The following is a 23,487-nucleotide window of genomic DNA, read 5'->3' as shown; positions in this document are numbered from 1 at the left end:
GGAAAGATATTATTTGAGAATTTTGTTGCTGTGTGGTAAACTTTTTCTGCTTAAATTTATCAGTAGCACCTTCAAAACATTTGTATTCTCCATCACAAACTTCATTGTAGCCTTCCCCTCAAATCTTCCAAAATTTTCAACAAATCCAAATTTTAGGTTGGGCTCGAAAATAAAGGGATTCAAAAAGTGTACCAAATCAATTGCTTTTCATTTTTGTCCAACTACATAACAAAAATACAAGTCTCCTTAATCATGTCCACTAGTAAGAACATGAAGACGAAGGGATTAGAAAGTGCAGGATGGTCATATCTTTTCCCTTGGTGTATCTAATTAAGCAGATGTTCAAGTGTACACATTATACAACATTCTTAGGGTAATATATATTCCCTTGGATGTATCCAACTATCCATGAAGTATACAACACATTCCATTCTACTAAACTCATGTAAAAATGTGTTCTGGATAGTTTATATTCAGTGGAAGCGCAGCATTTGGAAGTTGAAGACCCACTGATGAAGGGATTGGATATAAAGATCCTTGGATGTTATGGTGCCTGCTTCTCCTATTGATTTGACTCTGCTGGATTCTGATAGCTGAGGTGGAAGCTTTTTCAGTTGATCGACCGTGGGAGGATGCCCCACTGGTGCAAGAAGCCTTCTCCTGTGGTTACTTCTAAGACCAACAATGCCAGGACGGCTAACATGGCTGCTCTGCCATTCCAGGTCTCGGCACTTCTGGTCCAACCCCATTCCCACACTGTCACTGGAGGAGGAAGCTCGCCACGTTTTGAGTCATATGCTGCCAGGAGCTCCTCTACGCTTCCAAGCGGAACAAGTGACTGCAGTCACCAAAATCATTCTAGCATTAGGCTTTACAACAAAGCAATTTCTATCCTCCAAGAAACTGTTTGCAAGTTCAGACAACATAATATACCCATATAATTATTGAGGACTTTGCAATATCAAGATGATATAACGATTAAGGTTTTAATCACTGCAGGATGTAAGTTGGCTCAACAAAGTCGACGCTGACCATCATATTAAATCATTCAAGTAACGATCACAATTTGATTCAATTTAGTATGATAATAGTGCTTAATTCTGGAAATCCAGCAAGCCATCAGGTCTTCTCAGGAAAGGCTGTGAAGCAAATCTTGAGAACCATTCTAGAAGTAGTCCCCACTTTAAGATCAAAATAGTACCTCACACTCTTTTTTATTTGCTTCTTAGAGCATAGTAGTTTATCCGAAACATTCAACAAGATAAGTCCAAAAAAGGAAAAAGCTACTAACACATTATTGGCTTCGAATATTGCTTATTAAGCAAAATGTCACAGATCTTTCAGATATATCTAAAAAGTAAACAACATAATTAGATACCATAATATGGGCATGTCAAACTAAATAAAAAATACTCAAGGATTAGTCACCATAAGACCTAGATATGGGGAAGGCTTGAACACTACCTATAACAATGTTTAACTATTATCCTTCTTCACTCTTACTGTAGTGTCCAAAGCCAGACTCGTAAATTAGTAAGAAAAAGCCTCTAGCATTCATTAGCTTGTGGTATTTGCTGAAAATTAACAAATGTTACCTGCCGAGCCTCAAGACTGGAAGCTGCCATTGCTCCTACATAAGGAAGACTTTCGATAACAGCGTCTGCAAGATCAGAAATGAATGTGGGCTCACATCCTAAAGCAGGTACGCGCCCCCAGTTCTGAATGCCTGATTTCAGAGCCAACTCTTTGTACTCCACATCAATTTCTTCAAGGGTTTCAATATGCTCACTGACAAAGCTGCACATTGAATACCAAAAAAGTAAACAACTATATGTTACCCAACACTAAAAATAATTGAATTATGTCTCATCTGCATAAATACAATTTTTAAAGGAATCTGAAATATTCATTTGACATTGAAGAAAAATGAATGATGTGATGCAACTATACCTAATGGGAACAGCAAGTAGACTTTTGACTCCTTTTTGCCCAAGCTCAACTATTGTCTCATCGGTGTAGGGTCTCAACCATTCGACAGGTCCAACTCGACTCTATGAAACCATCCAATGAAGCTTAATAAAAGATCCTATTATCAATTGTGGAAGTCTCAAAGGAATCATAAACATTGTATCCAGTAACTTTGGCAGTTGGCAATTATGAACAACAAAATAATACAAAATAGAATGAACAAAGAAAATTTAGATCACAAGAACTCCATTTACTTATCTCTAAAAACTACCTACACTTCAAAAAGTGATGAAATAATGGTAACACTACAAATATATATATTTGCATCTATATATAGAGATGAGCCCGTTCATCAAAATGTAGTTTAAGATTTCAAAATTTTCATTTCTTAATAAGCTGGATCAAAGTAATATATTTATAGCCTAGACTTTATCAATTCAAAAGTTGTGCACAACCACCAACCATATGATGAAAACAATCAGATGGACGACTCACTATCTGAAGGCAATAAATGAGGGTGAAGAAAAAGGAACAGAAATTCAGGAGCTAATCTGACTGATCTTAGTTGTTAAGCAGCCATAAGACAGTGGTGGAGGCATAGAGAAGAGAGAAACCCAAAATACAGAACAAAGAGAAATAAAGGCGGAGAATAGAGAGGTGATAGAAGATAGAAATAATAGAGGAAAAGGCAGAATATAGAACAAAAAAGACAGAAAATAAGGGCATCAAGTCAAAAATAAATTCCCATCTTTGCCAGTACTGTTAGTTCAGACGTGTGAGACCTCTACTTAAAGACTGAACATTGTGAAAATAAGAAAGCTCTGATGTTCAAAAATGTAGTTTATGCTTTCTGTTGTCAATTTGCTGTATTGTTATGTGCCAAAATCGAACCCAAAATAAGGCCTAAATTTATCTTGTTGATCACTTTTCACATCTTCAGATTTGGTAAATATGCAAGTGAGATTTTAATTAGTAATCATAAAAATTGAAACCACAAATTAATCTCCCATATGAAACATGATAAGATGATTGCGAGAGAAACTATGACTAGTTTAGATGTGACATAAATTGTCTCCACTCTCCAGTATATTAGTAGTTGCATCTGTTACTTTATTGAAGACAACAAAAGGGTATACCTAGGAGTTTTAAATGTATGATGTACTTTACACAGACACACCTATTGATTTTTACTCAATTGCATGCACATATACTAGACATTGTTGAGTGGAAAAATATAGCATGTGTACTTACCTGCAGAAACACATTCCCACAAGAATATAGCCAAGCTCAAGCACAAACATACATATAAAACACACACATATAAGAGAGTGAGAAACAAGTAACACAATAAGGACTGCAGACATTCATAATTAACATAACTACAGCTAGCATTCTGACCACAAAAGAGAACATGTGCAAAGAAACAACCAATTATTAAGCTTACAAAATATCATGAACAATAAATTCGGTTACCTGGTAAGCAAGGGTGTATGCATTAGTAATGCCTCGTTTTTCCAGCTCTTCCATTATTAGATCTACACATTCCTCCATTTCTGCTTTGTAAGGGTCCCCAGCTTCTTCCACATAAGCTAGCGGAACACCATGAGCACTAAAAAACATCATAACCTACAATGCAGTTTTCCAATTAAAGTTATGATATTTTAGTTGAACAAGAAATGTACGATCAGTTGGCATTTTAATTTTGAAGGTACAAGGGGCAAAGAAGAAGCTTCATAAAGGAAAGGGTAAGCTACTTGAAAAAATGGGGAAGAATTCCAATTTAATATGCAAGGTAAACATATTAGGTCAAACTTATCAGTGGTTTTCAGTAGGTTTTGTGAGCCAATCTTTTCCTCATTGTCACAACAAGATCCGTCAACCATTATCAAAGCGGAAAAGGACTGTGTCCTTTTTTCATCTATTATTTAAAAAAAAAGTCGCATGCACAACCTTTTCAAATTAATGACGCTTTATTACAACAGGCTAAATCAGCTCCTATCATCACTAAAACTTGGAGCCCAAAAGGACAGAAATGTGCTGTTTTTTTTTCTTCATTCAACAGTTACAGCTTATATTATCCTTGATATCATAGACAGCTCAACAGAGATGTAACAAAAGGCACTAATGTAGTACCCAATCAGGAAGCTCAACAGCTTTATCCATCTTTATGTGATTTCTGACATGTCAAATCGAACCACTACACTCAAATGACTAATAAAAGATAACAATCAAGGAATTGTGCAAGATAGTTTATTTTTGCAACTACCCTTGTGCTAGTGATTAAATAATGAACAAGCATTGTACAAGCATGTATGTGCCAACAGACACAGGCCCTCCACCATCCCAGTGCTCCATTAGTTTGGTATTGGTAATTAATATGCCATTTCTTGATGTGACAGCTGCCACAATTGGCCAAAGATGCCTTGATATCACAAATATGACAATGTATTCAAGACCCAGCATACATCTCATGTGAATTGTGATGAGATCATTCCACATGCCACCGTGAGAATACAAGCATGTCAAAAAAAAAATCCAGGATCAAGAATGAACAGTCTGTTACACACATGATCATTTCCAGATATAACTAATCAAATAGGGTGCTTAGAGCTGATTAGAGAAAATCCCCACCAACCATTCCCAAAAAGTGAGATAAACTCTTCCCTTCATCAATATTTGCTTTCGAATTTTGAATATAACAATCAATAGCTTGTGGCGTTATCTTTCTGAAAAATTCTATCAAAATCAAGAGTAAGTTGATATATGCTATCTCATTATGGGAACCAAATTACGTAGTTCCATGAGTGCAAGCTGAGCTCTAAGGAGCAAAAGATAAATTAGTTCCTATATTAAGCCATGTATTCCAAGGAACAAAAGATGCAAAATAATACGAAAAAAAATGTGACCATCAAAAGTATATAGATTGTAATCAGATCAATTTGCACCTTCTCAGGGGATTCAAATTTTTGCACCTCCTTTTCAATTAAATCTGCCATCGCCTTGATGTATCCTTCTCGTTGATACCAGGATGGTATAACTGTATGTTGCATATTTACCAAATATTCGTCATCCCTACAAAGCCAAATCAATGTCACAAATTTATACAGAAGAAACTTGAATGCTAGTGGTCAAATTTAAACACATGACCTGAATATACTTTCCAACAACCGAAGACTTGAGCCACTAGTTGATATTGAAAACTGTGGGTACAGAGGAAGCACAACAAGTTTTGTGATCCCATCCATTTTAATCTGCGAGTATAAAAGGTCAAATAATGAAGTGCACTGGAGCAACTATGCACTTTCTTCACGTCATATTAGTAGTAAATTAGTATGACAAATACTCATGGATATTGCTCATACCTCAAAGGTTTCGTCATGCAAATTTAACTAAAAGTGAGAAAAAATGCAACATCACTTGTAAAAAACTTTAGTTCTCTAATAAAATATTAAGATTCAAGATCCAGAAAATTGCTGAACCAGCAATCTTATTGAAATAGTTCCAAGAGTTAAAAGGAGAATCTACCACACATGAACCAAATTAGAGAAACTTACGAATCTGCTTAGTAATACAGAAAATTGAGAAGTTTAGTGAAACAGATAAAACAGAATATTGCTAAATTGAGAAGTTTTGCAATTACAAGTTTAGTGAAACAGAAAAAACTTACAACGAAAGAAACAGATAATGCAGAAGCTAAAACTAAATTGCAACTAAAATAGGGTAGGTTATTATAGCCTGAAAACAGCATGGTTACAAAAAAATTACTGTGCTTTTTTATCATAGTCCCTTTCATACAACCAAATTGAGAACTGTGGCTCGGGGGCATCATTGAAATATAAAGGAATCATAATCACAAATTTCGAGGACTCTGTATACAGTTTTTGATGGACCTAATTAATGTATTACTAAAAGCCATCGATATATGCCTTCTAGACACAAGCAAACATGCTCATCACAACAAAACTTATCACATAATGGAACCTCTTTTTTACTATAATCTGTTATATATGATTTCGACAGTTTTTAGCATATATTCACTGGACTTTTTAGACAGTCTAGCACAAATTTGACGAGTTCTATTGATTGTCATTTTCATGATAACTCATAAATCAACAGGTGTTGTAAGAGCTAGATGATGCAAGAGCAAAAGAACCGACTAAAAAAACAAGTCATACTAGAAAGAAAAAATGAAAAAGGGCTTCCTCTATCAATTAAGTATTAAAGTTCTGATTGTACCGGTCAGTATGGACTGACTTTTACAGTCCAATGGCCGATGGTGTGCGGAATGGACAATATTGACCAGTCGGATCTGGAACCAAAACTTACCAGGTAAGCTTACCACACTGGCTTACCAGGTGATAAGCTAACTGGTACTGGGCTGCACTAGATGGTAAGCCTTTCTTCAAGTACCAATATCTATGTACTGCTTTTCTCTTTCTTTTTCTCTGCTTCTTCTGCTACTGCTTCTACTCCTCCCTATCATTTCGTTGTGCTGCCAAGTGTCACCTCTGCCTTTGTTGCTCATTTGCATCATTGCGTCACTGCCTCTCCTCCATAGTATGGTACCACCTGTACTGCTCCATCTCCACCTTCTCTCTCTGTTTGTAGCGGTTTGGTTAGTACCAACCGATACTGAGTCGAACTGACATTCTGTATATTATACGACACAGACACTGTACCGATTTTGTAGCTGACTGGTATCAAATGGTATCAATATTGGGCCAAAATATTAATCCTTGCTGTCAACAACCATTGGTATTTCTTTGCTAGGTTGAAATTTGACAATGAAACAGGTATGCTAAAATACTGGTGAAACCAATACATAACCAACATTATTTTTTTATTCTGACCAATGACCGATAACTGAGCCATAAGCTTGACATCACTTGGTATACCATTTTTGTTATGTGGTACCAAGAAGGACTAGCGACTATACCACTTAGTATATCGGTCTGATTGGTTGCTAAAACTGGTATCAGATAGTATTTAAAACTTTGGAAAGCGGGCATATCTTTTAAAGCTAGTCTCACTTTTATTCTGTTTAAATTTCTTGAAGTGTAGAAAATCAAGTAAAGGAGGGCCTATCATAATTACTTATTGGATAATCCTCTGACAGTTTCCTTCATAAAAATAGTTATTATAGATAAGTGAACCTAATTATAAATTTTAAAGTACCACAATTTAGGTGATACTTAGTAGCCATGCCCTGTTGTTTGTATTTTGTAAAGCATGAAAAGTCTTCATGGATTTGGCCATAATGTAGAAAATTAAGCATATAGATATTTTAAATGGGCATAATATGTCCAATGATGTATGAACTTTGTAGACAATCACATAACAGTTGTAAATGCTTCTATTGAGGTACAAAAGATAATGAACTTAAGAAACAAGATTTTGATACAAAAACAAGATAACAATTGGAAAAAAATAAAATGATTAGCCAGAAATCATAATCGCATTTATATGAAATTTCCTGTATGAATATTCATTCAGATAAAAGGCACTTGATTTACACTTCAACTCACATGTTTGATGACAAACTTCACTTAGGAAAATAACAATGACAATGTTCTGCAACTATGATAGCATATTTTTATGCAAAAATGCACTGATTATTTACCTGGTTGATGGCTTCTTCAGTAAATGGATGCCAATAACGCATTCCTACATATACCTTTGCTGGAACATTCTTGTCGTGCAAGGCCTTTCTTAATGCTTTTGCCTTAATAATACACAGAAAATTTCAATTAAAATAAGTAAACAGTAATTGATGTCAGAATTTTGAATACAATTGTAATGAGTAAAATTTTAAAGGAGAGGGTAATAATTAGTCAAAAGGAAAATATTTGTAAGCTTCTTTATTCTATCTCCTTACAGCAGTTTGTGAAAAATGCCCCAGGCAAATGACAGTAATATTTTGCAAGAACTATTATACACACTTACACAGTCATGCCAATATTTGGCAAAAAATAATCGAGCAGGCTTCTTGGCAATTTTGTCCTATTTAGAGGCATAACTTTGTCTAATCTTCTGCAAAGTCAATCCAGATCCACCTATCCCCCGTTTTAATGACAATCAAACTAAGCCGAATGATCTCTACTTGACAATAAGTCTATTTTTCTGAGAATCATGAAAGTCAAGCACGTGGTCCAGGTCCAAGGTTGAAACATCCTGAAAATTCCGGCTAATTAATGATGGTTGAGTGTCCTATTGAAAAATGTACTGTGTTTAACCATAGCATAACCGAGAATTCATCTGGTGCTACCTAGGTTAGCTGATAATGATTTTATCCACAAGATGTTGGGATCAAGACACGTCTTCAATACTTACCCTTTGCAAAAAAATTAAAAAGTAAACTTAAGAAATAACAGAATGTCTAGTTTATTTTGATAACTTTTGTTTTTCAGGATGTGAACAAATTTTCTAGAAGAATAAAAATCCAGTTGAAAAAGTAGGTACAATGTCACTATAGATATCATATGGTCAACATTAGACAAGGAAGACTACAAGAGCCCCAATTTCTATAGTACTTCAAAATCCCTATATCAATTATTTAAATACCGGTTGGATTGGTATGTGTCGATCGATAATTACAGTCCTTCCAAGTACCAATAATGAAATGTATAGCTTGACAGTTACACACTTTGTTTTATTTTTTATATAAAAATGATATTGAACAGTACAAGTTTGTATATCACCTGGTATGTCTTTATGATACTGGTTCAATAGATTACTAAAATTGATGTCAGACCGGTATTTAAATCCTTGCCCTGCACTATGATTTTTTTTTTTTTTTTGCTTCTGCTACAGATACATTAAGTTGACAACCAAATTTTCAAAGGATGAAATAGTTGTCTTGCTCACTAACATACTAGGAAGATGTGTACTGTTTCATTTTTTTTTAACCAAGGAAGATGTTGTACGTTAACAAATGCAAAACTGACCACAGTTGAAAGTTGAAACATTGTCATGCATCTATGTTATGTCTAACCAATAATATTAGAATATAGAAATAACTAAAATTTGAGCTTAATAAGAGAAGAATTTATTTCATTACATTCCTATTAAAGACAAGGACAGAAAGAGAAAGTATACTTGAAAATAATTTCTCAACCAAAATTGAATGAAAAATAACTTACTTGTGCATCAGTTATCTGTCTGAGTGGAGAACCACCACCAATAGAAGCATAACCTTCTTTGCTTTTGGGCGCCCTAACAACAGAGATGAATTGAGCCAAAGGCTTCTGAAGAAACCGGAACATCCTAGGAAGTCGAATGATGTCCTGTCAATACACAGTATTATTAGTTTTGTTCCAAGGAATTACAAATAAGATAAATACTAATAAGGACACTTCATATTGCTTGTCATGTCATTGTCAGACAATGGTACTTCTCAGCTTCTTTCAGTCAAGTGAGAATACTTTGTTGTATAAAAGAAAAATGTATAGACAATGGTATACATCAATTGACAGACAAAGTTCACTTGCATCATGTGGGTGACTCGTTCACATGATGGAAATAATTTGTTGCTCACATGAAAAACCAAGGTTCAAGTTATGGCAAAGTGACACATGGAGATCAAAAGGAGAGAATCACCTAGATAATCACCTTGAATAGCCTTACTCTGTGGCCTTGTGTATTAGATATTAGATAAGCACCTTGTTTGTCTCATACGCCAGAACAAGTGTCAAATGGTGCCTACCATCTGTAGTTCCCTACCTCCTACAAAGTTTTACAATTACAAAGTAACCAAACTTTATGAATGCATACTTTTTTTTTTAATGAGTATTCACATATTTCCACACAAAATGATGTTTTTGAAAATAAGATCTTCCAATATACCAACGTAACCAGAATGATTTTCCATAAAGACATAATAAGTTTAACATAGTTTTCATACTCAAAAGATATAAAAGAATGAAAAAGAAAGTACAAATTCATTTACCGGATCAGCAAATAGATTAAACAAGAATGGTTGAACATCGTCGAGAGTTTCTGGACCACCGAGATTGAGTAACAAAACCCCAACTCTTTCATTATCCACAAGAATTGTACCCTGTGATGCCTGGGATGTTGAGGTCAGTAATGCTTCAGAAGATGATGAGTATACTTTAGATGATCGCTTATGATTGGATGAGGACAGATCAGGCTGCCATGGATAGTTTTTCGGAACTAAAGGTTTCATCCAATAGCATGGTCCAACACCAGATTTCATGTGTTGCCAAGAAGAATGACCCAACATCTGAGTTGAGCATGTTGCTGGCAGTAGAACCCTGTCACATGCAAAAAATAATTAGTTATCCAAAAGAATGTCAGTGCCCCATAATTATCATGAAGGTAAATACTCCAACAAGGTGATTCTACGAATGTGAGCATGAAAAGAATCACAAGTGAGATCATGCATCACATATTAACCAAATGAAATTGGTTAGTGAAGGTAAAATAACTAACAAAGAGCTACAATAGTAGAGGACCAGGATGATAGATAAATAAGTTACGAGTAGGTCATGTGTGATGCAAGCTGGGATGATGGCGGTTGAATAAAAAAGTTAATTGTTCATTGATTCTTTCAGAATTTATGCATGGCAGCAACATATAAATTAAATAGAGTAATGGATACGAGATTGGATGTTTAAAATGAAGCCTTAGAAGAATGGTAAGAGATACTACTGCAAAGTTAAACTTTAAAAAGAAAAATCTTTCTTTTCTAAAATAAGTTGGAAATATCGACAAGAAATGCAGTGAAGGGTAGCTTATTTCTTCAAATGCAGCTAAATAAAGCTACCGTTGTATATTTCCCTTTCCACAGTCTACAATTAGCTTTCAGGTATCAAGTTTTGCCACTGAAAAAAAACACTCTAAGAAAAAAGATGATACTATAATAATGTTGAAACCAGAGTCTTTAGCTGAGGAATACTTCTCAGGCAAAGATTTCGTCCGAGGCAAACTCGAAGACCGAAGCTCTAGGCTGGCCATCTCTATGACACCCCTGGTACTTGCTTGATGAGACGATGACAACCGCTCCCCTAGAGGAAACGAAACACAAACCAAAGGAAAAAATTGCAAATTTAGCGATTTTATAGGAAATTAAACAAAAAATCCGCTTCTTCCTCCAAAAGAAACATGATTTCCCCATATTCACAAGGAGACGATGTTCGTCTTAAACCAGACAACATAAAAGGGCATGACCAGTAATTGTAGATTAAGCCAGAGTGACATGAAACAGGCCTATTGGGTTCTATTCCAGCGAAAAAAAAAAACACGATTAGTAACTCATTTCTCTCTTCCTGATTTCCCTGATCGGTAAAGAAGATAGGGGAAAGGACGGTGGAGGAGGACTTACACTGCGAGGCAGGAGAGGGGCGGGAGAGCGCCAAGATCTCTATCCCCATTCTTAGGACCTCGAATTCGCCGCCTCCGGCTAGGGATCGAGAATGAGATGGGGGAGGGAGAGTCCAGGAGAGCTGGAATGGGAGTGGATGAGCGAAAGCAGACAGCGACGAGGTCGTATACTGGGAAGAGCGATCAAATCCGCAATGGTTGGTGGGAGCAGTTCCCACCACACCGCCCTGTTGATGACGACCGATCGCATACGTGGAAGCCAATCTAACCCTTCATCACCTACTCCGTTCTCGTGGACCTGATCGCGCCGCTACACCTGCTCTCTTGACACGGTCGTGTGTGCCGTGGTTTGTTTCCTTGGTGAGCTGGGGATGACGTGTCATATCCGCGTCACTCCCAATTGTGTCGCTCACGAGGATGCTTGCCGGTGCGGCGATGGGTGGGAATTGACGTACGTATGTACCTGATTGGTGATTGGCGACCACTATGGAGCCCGCGACCGGGTAGGAAAAGGCGTTGCATTGAAACTTGGATCCCTCGTGGAATCCACGTGAGTACATGGGCTCACCCGCTTGGTGTCACGTGGAGACCATATCCACCCCTGTCTTTTAGGAATTATTACAATTTTGTTACGCAACGTTGACTCTCACAATTTTGACTACTGGTAGCTCATTAATTAATATCGTGGGTAAGGGGCGCAAAACCCTTTATACCCGTTGATGCACCTTGGGACCCAAGTTGGCGTCGTCTGTACTTGTTGACGGGTAAGCAGACATATCGGGTCGGATCATGAAAGCGACGACCCAAAATCCGATAAACCCGCTCGTGTTTGTCGTGTCGGATGCTCTGGTTCGGATGCTCGTCGCTGCACGCTGCTGTACGTAATCCTTTCTTCGAGCTCTTCTTCGTGTTCTTCCATCTTTTGATACCGTCTTCTCATTCTCACAAGAGATGAGCTTCGCCATAGGAGAGTTCGTTGTAAGGAACAGATGAAACCGGCATCGAGAAACAAGGCGGGGAAGATGGAAGTAGGACCATGTCCTCCCCTTCCCCCTCCTCCAAGAAAGGACTCCTCCCGCGGACTCTTAAAGACCGTGTCCGCCGTGATCATCTTCGCGGTGGCGGCGGTCGTGAGCTTGTGGACGGTGGCACGCAGCTCTTCCCATCACCACCACCTCGGTTCGCGGCCGGGGCTTCTCTTCCCCATGAGCATACACACGGCCAACTGCGAGAGTAGTCTCAGGTTGGAGGGCTTCGTCCGGCCAAGCCATCTGCTACATGAGATGAGTGACGAGGAGCTGTTCTGGAGGGCTTCTATGGTGCCCAAGGTGGAGGAGTACCCATTTAGAAGGGTGCCAAAGGTGGCGTTCATGTTCCTGACAAGAGGACCTCTGCCATTGTCACCACTGTGGGAGGAGTTCTTGAAAGGCCATGAAGACCTCTACTCGATCTACGTACACACAATTCCAGGATACAACCTCAATGTGTCACAGAGTTCTGCATTCTATGGCCGCCAGATTCCAAACAAGGTATGCAAGATTGATGTAGGTTCATCTTTATGAATTCTGATCACCAACACACTCGATGTTAACTGAGACATTGGATTTGTTGGAGTTGATACGTTTAGTGGAATCATACGGCTTTTGGTTGATACAAGTCTATGCAAAGTCTTGTGTTCTTCCTGGCAAGCCAAATCACATGTTTAAAACACATTAGTAGCCATTTTGATGTGTGTAAAATCACATGAAATACTTCGGATGATGTCATGCTCCTGCTTAGGAGAGTTAACAACAACATTGATATCCCAATCACTGCAAAATAGATGTATCGTGCTACATGTATTTTCTTCAGTAACAGGATAAAAATGTTTCTTGTTTTAGCACATCTCTGCAGTAGCAACTAATCTGAGCTGACAGATGATGTTTTCTGAACCTTTACTACTATAGGAATAATATCTAATCAAAGTTTTAATATGGAAGACCTCAAAGAACTGTTCAACTCAAACATGCTGAAAGTTCATCTCAGTGCATTCACTGCATCTGCTACTTGCACTCAGGTGGTTCGATGGGGATCGATATCGATGGTAGACGCAGAAAAACGACTTCTGGCTAATGCATTGCTGGACTTCTCGAACGAGCGCTTCGTTCTGCTCTCTGAGAGCTGCATTCCAGTCTATGGTTTCCCAACGGTCTACAAGTACCTAATGAGATCTGCCCACAGCTTTGTGCAGTCCTTCGACGAGAACTCGCCACTCGGTCGAGGCCGGTACAACCACCGCATGGCACCTGACATTGTGCTTTCCCAGTGGAGGAAGGGGTCGGAGTGGCTCGAGCTCAGCCGGTCGCTGGCCGTGGAAGTGGTTGCAGACTTCAAGTACCACTTCCTCTTCAGAAAGTACTGCCAGCCACCTTGCTATGCTGATGAGCACTACTTCCCCACCTACTTCAACATGTTCCATGGGGCCTTGATTGCAAACAGGAGCATTACTTGGGTGGACTGGTCCAGGGGAGGTCCTCATCCAGCAACCTATGGGTATCAAAACATAACAAAGGACCTGATCCAGTCAATAAGAGAGAGTAAAATCTGTAAATACAACTCTGGAGCAACCACTATGTGTTTCCTTTTTGCAAGGAAGTTTGCATCTGATGCATTAGAGCTCCTTCTCAACCTTACTTCAGCAGTGATGAGCTCTTGATCTCAGCACTCTTTACTTGTTCTCAAATTGAACCTGATTTCATCCATCCTTGTTGATGAAGGAAGGGAGAGGCTGTAATCCTCTTTCCCTTGAAACAATATATGGCTTTTACATGTGGCATACCTAAGAGAAGTTTGATCTCACCTTTCATTGGTTTGCACAGCATGTAATTTTATCTAGAAAGCAGATCTTTACAGTCGCAAAGCCCATAGGAAACCTAAAGAAAATTATGTGAATCAGTACCGTTAGGCAATTATTTATTCTGGTTTCCATTCATTTTCAGTCTAGCCATCAGAAGGAGTTTATGTTTTGATGATGTATGCATGGCTATATGGTTGGGCATACTGAGTGTTTAAATTGCTGCAGACCCCAGTAAATATGGACAAGCCCAGTGTTCTCTTGCCCTAGTAGAGAGACTGTTTTGGTAGTTTTCATTTACCTCTCATTTCACTAGTTAATGCAATCATGGTGTGTTTGATAACTTATACATAATCCAAATGGATGACTTATTTTCACCAACTTGCTTTAATACCAAGCATTTTGCTAAGAAATATATCAGCTCCAGCACAAAATGCATATATGCAAATGTCAATCAAGAACCCAATTACTTCTATCCTCTGTCTCAGTTCCTCACACATCTTGAGACCCATGAATGCATTCCCAACTTCGGTACTATTGGGTTTCATGCTATCCACACCTGAATTGATATTTCCAACCCAAAGCATCAAGTCATAGTTATGCAACTACAGGGGTAAATGTTTGGATTATTAAACTTTTTTTTGCATACTTCCACTTCTGATCTTGATAAACATAGATCCATGTCAATAATATCCTGCCCATTTACCTTGAACACCTATGGTCTCTATATTTGTAGTTATAGCAAGGAAACAAATCAATATTTACAACACTCGAAAAGAGTGCAATATGTACTCATAAAATTTCTTTAAATTTTGATATATTATATATGTTGCAATCAGTGTAATTATCCTTCTTGGCTTCTTTGTTGGTCTCAAGTACAATTTCACAACTAAAGATGTAAGAACAGCGAGTCTTTCTGAGCAATAAATAAATAACAAAACTGGGATTTAAGTTACTCACACATTATTCAGAGCACGAAAATTGCTGCTGGTTGATACCCTTTGCCTCATCTTGAGATTTAACCTATTCTTCAACTGATAACCACCAAGCTTAGTTGAACCATGGGATTCACGACATCTGAAGTAAGAAACCTTATGCAACAAGATCATATTCATCATGATCAGGGGGTACAACATCCAACCTCATCATACTTCTGTATTCTTTAGGCACCGGTGCACCAGCTTGCACGCATAGCTCCACAATAGCTGGAGCCTTTCCATAGTACCTCTTTAACTCATTGGCCAGTGGGGGGCCATCAAGATCACGCACATGCCACACATAATTTGGTCTAATAAGATCATCAATCGTGGCTTCCTGCCATGCATGCAAGCCAGCCCGAAATTGATGTTTTGTAGCTTTGCACATCCTCACCTTGTGTCCCTTAGGCCCCACTTGAACTTCGGGGCAGTAGCCACAGGTTATCACGGTATACTTCTTCATAAGCTTTGTTGCTCCTGATCTCATATCTAACCAGGACTGCAGTGTCCTGGCACTCAATTCACTTATCGTCCCTGCCACATCAAGCCTATCACCGTCCAAGATGATTGGAAGAACCTCTCTCGCTGAGTCAAAATTATTTCCTGTAAATGCATTTTTGTCCTCCTCTGGCTCAAAGTCTACAATTCTCCCCTCAATTGAATAAACAGGCTTGGTTCTTCGTTTTGTTGGGTAATCTTCAAGGTGAAGACCTGCTTGAATGCACAGCTCTACTATTGCCGGAAGCCTTTTGACTCCAAACCTTTCTTTGTGACCAACTCTTGGCTTTCCCACTCTATCATAAAGGTGGTAGCAGTATGGAAAGCCAACAACATCTCTTATTCCTCCTCTTCCCCACACATGATTTGAGCTCCTTGAACCACATTTGGGACCTTCACATGACCTTATCTCATGACCAAGTTGACCAATATGCACTTCAGTGCAAAACCTGGTAATCGAAGAATGTCAAATATCCACAACTTGAAGTCACTCTCATTGCCAACCAATTAAAAAACATGTAAAACTAATTGATGGTGATGGATCCAGAGCTTACCTACACTTTTTAACAGGGATGGCTTCCTCACCATCAACAAGTTTCGACAGACCATGAAGCAGAGATTCTCTGGCATTATAAACTTGATGAGCCACCTCAATGAGGTCAGGGACAAGAAGGCCATTTTCAGGGGCATGTTCAAGGACTCGGCAAGGGTTTTCCTGCCTGGCTTTCTTCTCTTCTTTGGCCCTTCGAATCAACACCTTCATGGGGGTCGGGTAAGGCTTCCTCTGCCATGTTGGACCAGGCCTCGGGACATCAGCATAAGCAAAGTCCTCTTCACTGTCAACCTTTGCCTCATTGCTAATGGCACTTGTGGAACCAAAGTGGCATGAGAGTCTAATTTGCAGATATGATAACTGTGTCCTCCTTATACAAGAAATGCGTTGCGTAAATATCCTTCCAAGTAGCATCCTCTTCTAAGAAGTTACCATTCTTCTGACATATAATTCTGAAAAAGGAGGAAAATAATAGTTTTGCTTAATAGAAATGCACAAATGAAGACTTCATACAATATAAGGGCAGGAAGCCACAGGACGGTTTGGTTCAGTTAGCCCAACGATGGTGAGAAAACATCAAAGGATGCATTGAACGAAATCATACAGGAGGAGAAGTTTCTTCAAATCTTTAATCAAAAGATGGTGAGCTAGTCTTCCCAAGGGATTGGAGAGATGGCGATCTAAGCAATATAAGGAAACGAGTATTTAGGGTTTACGGGACAGAGATTGAAGAGATGATACCTATAGCATTGCAGACCCGCAATGAGAAGCGGAGAGGAAGGCGACGTAGCCTGCGGGACGAGCGAGGGGAGCGGCTGGAGGCGGAGAGGTCCGAAAGGAGGAGACGCGCCGCAGCATGCGGCTGTCGTTTGGGATTTGCGGCTCCGCGATCTCGGTCGCAGGTGACTTGATCCCTTCTTGGTATCTGAAAAGACCTAATTGCGCCATTAACATTGAATAAACAAACACGAAGTCGAGGGTATTTTAGTCATTATAGAATAAAACTAAGTGGGTAGTGGAATCGGTGCCCTATTTATCATTTCGATCAATCCGGTTCCCCTCTCGAGAAGACGGGGTCTTGCACGATGACGGAAGAACCCAAAGGTACCATCTTTGTGCTGTTCTTGCTCTGCACTGGTGTTAAGTCTTTCCTTTTCTTTGAAATTTTGCTAGATTTGCAAATGCAGATGGCTTCTTGTTGACCTTTAATTCACGCAAACGATTAAGTGGTTTCCTTTAAATCCCTTTTGCTGGTTCCCGTTGCAATAAAACTTCGGGGCCTGCAGAATAGGTAGGGCAAATTGCTCTCTCTTCTCTAACACTTATGTGGTGATAGACTGTAAGGTTTCCGCGGAAGCTTTTATGAAGTTCTATGTTAAGTCCCTTTTTCGTTTCTAAATTTAGTAGAATTTTTGTCTGACTTTTTTCTTCATAAGAAAAATATCTTCTTTTCGGTTTTTGTATGTCTAGATCTTCGATTCTTGAGGTCCTGATATATAACTTAGTGAGAAAACTGTCTCCAAAATAGAAATGACAAGATGCATATGGAGCTTTGTTTATTCCTTTTCTCAATGTAATTTAATGAGATTGTTGATGCTCTCGATTGATATATGATGGAAACGACACCCGGAAACAAGGCTATATATACCGAACCCCTCCGGCTGACTTCTATTTTTAGATGATTGTTGACTCCTACTTGTGGTTATTTTATGGCATGGTTATCACGCTTCTTAAGTCAACTCCCTTATGTTGTAATACTGTCCAGATAGAGGCCATCGGAGGTGCTTCGACAAAGATGTTCGCATGAGATTCAATACCTTTAGCATGTAACAAAAGTTTTCCAGAGCACGTCGGAGAATATGAAAATTGAGAATACATTAGAGGAGATGAACTTTCAAAAAGTTCGAGAAAAATGATTGTGCACTCGAAGCTAATGATTGGCTCAGTTGTAACTATGAAATTATACATTTATGGGCCCCAATTACCTGTAAGATACATTTTGGGCAGGGATGTTGGGTACTAAACATGGAGCATGCATGAGTTCTTTGTTTAAGATGGGTTCATTCACAAACTTCCTTAAAACAACTTGTGAGCAAGTAGGAGGTTGCTATGCAGATTGGAGTATAAGAAGGAAGCCCATGCTAGACCCGAATATTCCAAATACGTATTTCTCTTGATAATTTTAATTTGTAAAATTCAAAGAGTTGTAGGACAAGCCAAATGCCATGTAGGGAACAAAGTTTTGATGTTTCTTCCCTCATTCAATTTTTAGATTTTGATTTATCTTAAACCTTCCATTTTTCTCTGTTTAATTTAATCTGCAAGCAATTCAGTACCTTTTTTATGTTCGTGATCATCCTCCTAATTTTTTGGTTCCCTTTGAGAATCTGTTCTGCAGGCCATTTGTTCAATGCTGGACAATTTTTCTATTACAAAGTTTTTTTTCCATTAAGACATTAGACTATGGCTAAATGTTTGGAAATTTGATATTCTTTTTCTTTAATTTTATAATCAGACACTTGCGATATGATTGGAAGCCAAAAAACAAATCCTTCTCGGGATAAGGATCTTGCTCCATATATTAAGATTAAAGTTCTTTTCTTTGCCAGAGCTCGGGATCTTACTGGATCAACAGAGTTATGTCTTGAAATGCCAGATGGTAGCACTGCCAGAGATTGTATGAATAAACTCTTAATTGAATTTCCAAATTTACGGGAAATTTATGATTCCATGGTTTTGGCTCTTAATGAGGAATATGCTCCAGAATTGACAGTATTGAGAAATAAAGATGAATTGGCTATCATTCCCCCAATAAGCGGAGGTTGAAGAATGTTGCAGAAGCAACATGATGTTTTTTTAATGTTGTATCAACTTATAACATCTTATTAATAATGGTCTTCTTGAATACTATAGCATCTCTTTACCCTGCTATTTGACGGACATACATTATTTGGCTGGAACATTTTGCTTTTGTCATCCTACCCCGAGCAAAAATAATAGTAATGGATGATCGACATTTCATCACCAAGTATTATATTCATATGCAAATTAAGCAAATAATGATAGAATCAATGCTAGTTTCATTTTTGTGCTTATGATAATATCTGCAGTTTTATTACAAGTTAATGTTGCGATTTGTCAAAAATCTGCATCCTCGTTAATGTTGTATATTTACTGTGTTAAAAATCTATACTTTTGGAATGGAGAAATCACATGATTGATCATCAAAGATCGTTTTGTATCATCAAGGTCATTCAACAGATTTAAGATGGACCATTGGGAAGATGTTTAAGTGCCTGTATTGTGCATTTGGTTATAGCAACTCACTATCTTCCCTTCTTTCTTTTCGTTTTTTTTTTTCCTTGAAAATCTTGATTCTTAAGATGATGAACCGCAAGGTCATCCATTTGATGTATGTATGGATGTTTTATTTTATTTGACTGGTTTCTAAATATTAACATGTTCTGGAGAAATAGATCTTTTGTTCTTCGGTATAATTTTGGTATCTAAAATATTTTTCTTATTTCTGCACAATCTCATGGCATTAAGGGTGGTTAACAACTTCGATGTCCGCCAAGCATCATCTGGATATTGTTAACCTTTAATTCGATTTATGAATAGGTATGAAGCAGCTCATATATTGTATGATTCCAGTGCTAGTTGGATCATATTGTGATGGGCTACAAGCATACTGTCCTGCTGACTGAACCATGTGCATTTCCATCATGCTCCTTTGGTGGTGAAAGATAGAGAGTGTGGAAAAGAATTTACATTTTAACAAAAGATCATTGTTTCTGGTAAGACATGTTGTACAGATTTGCATTAGATCAAAGAGTGCAGATGCATAATGGCTTTTGCTAGATTTGAGCTGCATTGTTTCCTACTGTCTTTTTTACTTTGAGCCAAAAACATGACCACTCTCTATATATCCTCCTAACCACAAAAGGAATAAGATACAAACTTAGAGGCTAATAAGGTAGTTTAGCACACTTTGAGCAATGAGACTGAAACCAAGTAGCTGTCAAACCAGATTGCCATATGTAATTTATAGAATGAGCTAAAACATCCAACCAGGCTACAGATAGATCACAGCTCAACACAAATGAGATCCAGCAAGGCCATTTCTTCCACCCAAATTACCAGGGTCTAGAGGGCAAGCTACAGCTCAGCTAAAGCTGTTCTAAACTGGTTCATGAGAGATATATATATAGTACTTGCTTGGAAGTATGATCTTCTATCATCACAAAAGATGCCCACAAACCCTTTACAATAGCCAAAACACATTTTACATATATATCTCCATATATATGTAAAATAAACTGTATATATATCTCCATATGAGCAATAAAGCAAACCATTTTTAGACAACCACTGTTTCATAACACATTTTACAACCACCTTCTTTACCCAAAAAATGACCAAAGGTCAAAGAACTTGGATGATCTACTTTTGGTAATGGGCCTACCTGGGGTTAATTATGACACAGATGAGGGAATAATGGCAGGACCATGTGAGAGTCTGGCTTCGCTAATATCTTCTGATGCTGCAAAACCACCCAAGTTTATGCTGCAAAAAGACGTGGAGCCACTCTTTGCAGATTCATCAGAATTCCTACTTGGCCTTTGATCGCTCTGGTTAACAATGAGAAGAGCACCATCATGGTAGTAGTCATCGCAGGGCATGCCTCTGATTCCAGCATGGCCTATGTCTCTCAGTGCCAAGGAATCCGACACGGGGAAGAACACTAGAGTGCAGATGCCAACAGTAGTGCAAAACAACAGCATGAGGAAAGACAAGAACACACTGGCCTCATACAGCAGACTGCCTGCGCTAGGAAGAACAGAGAATCCAAGGAGAAGAGCCCTCAATGGAAGGAGAAGGATGACTGATGCTATCAGAACATAAATCCTTCGCCGCAAACCTTTGTTGATGACCAATGACAATATCTGTGCACCGACATATGTCACATAGCAGATCAGGAGGGCATAAAAACCCGCAAGAATTATAGTGCTTAGAAGTGGATACTTGCATACAGTATCGCCGTCTGTTAAGGAAGATGCACATGTGAAGAACTTTGATATACTGATTTTCTTGTCACTCTGCTCTTCATTGCTAAACCCAGCACCAACTAGAATGATGGCAATTTGCATAATGAAAATCGGAAAGCAGAAGAGCAGCACATACGCAAGCGACTTTCTGTTCCACCGTCGGCTCAGTGTGCCAGATTCCCTTTTCTGCAGTGAGGCATGGAGAAGGAATGAAAGAATAAGAAACATGCTTGGTTCTGCAAACCCTAAATTTGAGAGGATGTAGAATTTGCAGATGCTTCTCTGCCATGCTTGGCTGGAAAAGAGCCTTGTATGTAGGAATCTCAACCTAACAATCTCCCCAAAGCCCCACCAAATAGAGACTAGAATTAAAATGATCCGACTAACCCAGGGCCCATTAAAATATCTGAGCTGCAGATAATGTCTTCTACTGATCCAGAACTGGAAGTACAGAGAATGGAAGATGCATAGTAGACCAAGAGTGGCAGTCAGGAAGACAAGGGAAATGGTCAATACACCAAATGCATCGGTGGCAAGACTCTGGAGGGGCATCACCTGAAAGACATTCCAAGCATGCTATCTACCAGCAACGAATCCAAGATGAGCCACAAGTAAACCAAAATACCCCTTCATAAAATTTCTATTCATAAATCTTGTATGATGCAAAGATGATTTTCCTCAAAGCATGCCTGAAAGAAGTTGTGACAAACTCATCAAAATTAGGCCTATATAGTCATAAACTGCAGCCTGAAACAGAGACCAAAGAACACATTCTAGTTTACTGAAGGTGACAATTTCCAGCAACCAGTGGCATTGGTATGTTACACTGAATTCCAAATACAAAAAAGGAGGCACAGAACCAAAAATTGCACTATTTTTTGCAGGGAAACAACAGGTGCAAATCACCATGAAAGACATAGTGGTACATGTGAAATGCATGCATCCAGTAAATGCAACACAAAAGAATTCCTAACAATCCTGTAAATTTAAATCCCACAAATAACCTAGTTCATATAAATTCCTATACATTTCAGCGACATTACTAAACTAATTGAACCTATAATGCGATCTACAAAATATCCCTAAGATTAGGCAATCAAACAACATTTCCCAAGAAGTTAAGTTACAGTAAGATGATATAACTTGCAAATGTTATTGTTCTGACAATAAAAAAAAGAGAAACTAAAACCAGAATAGAAGCAGTAAGACTTTTGAAGTAACCTTTATTTCAACATCAACTAAACATTACCAAACCCATAAATTTGACTGCTTGCATAAGCTTATACCTATAATCTCAATCCAAATGAGGTAGAAATTTATGAGCCTAATTGAACATATTGTCATAACTCATGAACAGAAACAAATTTATAGAGCTAGGGCATTAAGGTAGTCTGATGATAACAGTACCAACCAAACAAGTAATGATTTCTGCAGTGACATGAAAATTACATCTTCTGCAGCACAAAGACATCGTAGTTTCGTTGCATTAGCTTAATCCCCCTTCCAATGCATAAAGCTGCTTCATTACATAGTTCTTGAAGAAAACTAAGAACGGATGAAGAAACAGATGTATCAACTAACCAGAAAAACACCCCTTTTTATAGATAGAAAGCAAAAATTAACACCACTTTCTTGCCATCAAATCCCAAAATAATCATCCATATCACCATTATAAGCGAACCAAACAGCCAAAAAGAAAGGGAAAAGAAAGAGGCTGTTACCCACAAAAGCGTCGGAGAAGAACGTCACAATCGTAGAGGCTACAAACCCCCATCTTCATCGTTCCGGGGGCCGCAGAAGACTGAATCGGGCGATCCGGGCCTCCAAGAGGAGCTCTCGTGGCGGCGAATCCGGGACCGAGGAGAACGGTAAAATCACCCAGCCCCCTTCGAATGAGACCCAAACCCTAATGGAGGAAGAAGGGAGACGGAAGGAGAGAAGGCGAGGAATAGTACGAATAGAACGAGAGAGGAGGAGAGCGAGAGGAGAGGGGGAAAGGAAAGGAGGACAAGGTGGGACGAAGCGACGCGGGTGGGGCTGGTGACAGCCTGTCATTCCCGCTGCGGTAACCGCACGATGGGCGGTGCCAAGCCCTCCGCCACGTGCCTACATGACAACCGTCGATCGAGCATCGGACGGTAATTTCGGGTCCGCCCGTGATGGCTTCGTGACCCGAAATTGTTACGACACCCCTTCGATCTCAACATCCATTATGATTGGGCTAAACATTCCGCACGTGGGACCCATGTGTGGCCCTACCGCTTCCAA

The 23,487-nt window shown here is 38.7% G+C and overlaps 4 protein-coding genes and 1 long non-coding RNA gene across 10 annotated transcripts; 2 read left to right on the top strand and 3 right to left on the bottom strand.

Moving 5' to 3' along the window:
- Positions 1 to 187: 187 nt before the first annotated feature.
- LOC135620091 (ferrochelatase-2, chloroplastic-like) lies at positions 188 to 11,477 on the bottom strand. Its single transcript, XM_065122724.1, has 11 exons — positions 11,312 to 11,477; positions 10,886 to 10,994; positions 9,914 to 10,241; positions 9,108 to 9,251; positions 7,589 to 7,690; positions 5,116 to 5,219; positions 4,914 to 5,040; positions 3,442 to 3,594; positions 1,951 to 2,051; positions 1,596 to 1,797; positions 188 to 838 (listed from the first exon to the last, which is right to left on the bottom strand). The coding sequence occupies exons 1-11, from the start codon at positions 11,358 to 11,360 to the stop codon at positions 611 to 613; spliced, it is 1,647 nt and encodes a 548-aa protein (XP_064978796.1). The 5' UTR covers positions 11,361 to 11,477; the 3' UTR covers positions 188 to 610.
- A 746-nt stretch (positions 11,478 to 12,223) lies between these two features.
- On the top strand, positions 12,224 to 14,213 carry LOC103995962 (glycosyltransferase BC10). Its single transcript, XM_009416735.3, has 2 exons — positions 12,224 to 12,839; positions 13,367 to 14,213. Exons 1-2 carry the CDS (start codon positions 12,300 to 12,302, stop codon positions 14,003 to 14,005), a joined length of 1,179 nt encoding a protein of 392 aa, XP_009415010.2. The 5' UTR covers positions 12,224 to 12,299; the 3' UTR covers positions 14,006 to 14,213.
- On the bottom strand, positions 13,074 to 17,071 carry LOC103995961 (APO protein 3, mitochondrial). Of its 2 annotated transcripts, XM_018831005.2 has the most exons (5): positions 16,913 to 17,071; positions 16,173 to 16,623; positions 15,104 to 16,067; positions 14,150 to 14,222; positions 13,074 to 13,836 (listed from the first exon to the last, which is right to left on the bottom strand). In XM_018831005.2, exons 2-3 carry the CDS (start codon positions 16,583 to 16,585, stop codon positions 15,236 to 15,238), a joined length of 1,245 nt encoding a protein of 414 aa, XP_018686550.2. In that variant the 5' UTR covers positions 16,586 to 16,623; positions 16,913 to 17,071; the 3' UTR covers positions 13,074 to 13,836; positions 14,150 to 14,222; positions 15,104 to 15,235. The 2 variants fall into 2 exon arrangements, with proteins under 2 accessions (XP_018686550.2, XP_018686548.2); XM_018831003.2 differs by lacking the exon at positions 14,150 to 14,222.
- A 139-nt stretch (positions 17,072 to 17,210) lies between these two features.
- LOC135620090 (uncharacterized) lies at positions 17,211 to 19,102 on the top strand. The gene is made up of 2 exons (XR_010489627.1): positions 17,211 to 17,275; positions 18,687 to 19,102. It is a non-coding gene; the product is annotated as an uncharacterized LOC135620090 (long non-coding RNA).
- Positions 19,103 to 20,349: 1,247 nt separating this feature from the next.
- LOC103995964 (uncharacterized) lies at positions 20,350 to 23,228 on the bottom strand. 5 transcript variants are annotated; one of them, XM_018830907.2, is made up of 3 exons: positions 22,941 to 23,228; positions 22,669 to 22,764; positions 20,350 to 21,908 (listed from the first exon to the last, which is right to left on the bottom strand). In XM_018830907.2, the coding sequence occupies exon 3, from the start codon at positions 21,769 to 21,771 to the stop codon at positions 20,647 to 20,649; it is 1,125 nt and encodes a 374-aa protein (XP_018686452.2). In that variant the 5' UTR covers positions 21,772 to 21,908; positions 22,669 to 22,764; positions 22,941 to 23,228; the 3' UTR covers positions 20,350 to 20,646. The 5 variants fall into 5 exon arrangements, with proteins under 5 accessions (XP_018686452.2, XP_064978794.1, XP_064978793.1 ...); XM_065122722.1 differs by having other exon boundaries at positions 22,945 to 23,228; XM_065122721.1 differs by lacking the exon at positions 22,669 to 22,764 and having other exon boundaries at positions 20,350 to 21,966.
- Positions 23,229 to 23,487: the final 259 nt, after the last annotated feature.

Source organism: Musa acuminata, chromosome BXJ2-8 (genome assembly GCF_036884655.1).
Source record: "Musa acuminata AAA Group cultivar baxijiao chromosome BXJ2-8, Cavendish_Baxijiao_AAA, whole genome shotgun sequence".
NCBI classification, from domain to species: Eukaryota; Viridiplantae; Streptophyta; class Magnoliopsida; order Zingiberales; family Musaceae; genus Musa; species Musa acuminata.
The sequence above is the reverse complement of the archived record's forward strand: the minus strand, read 5'-3'. Positions and strand labels throughout refer to the sequence as shown.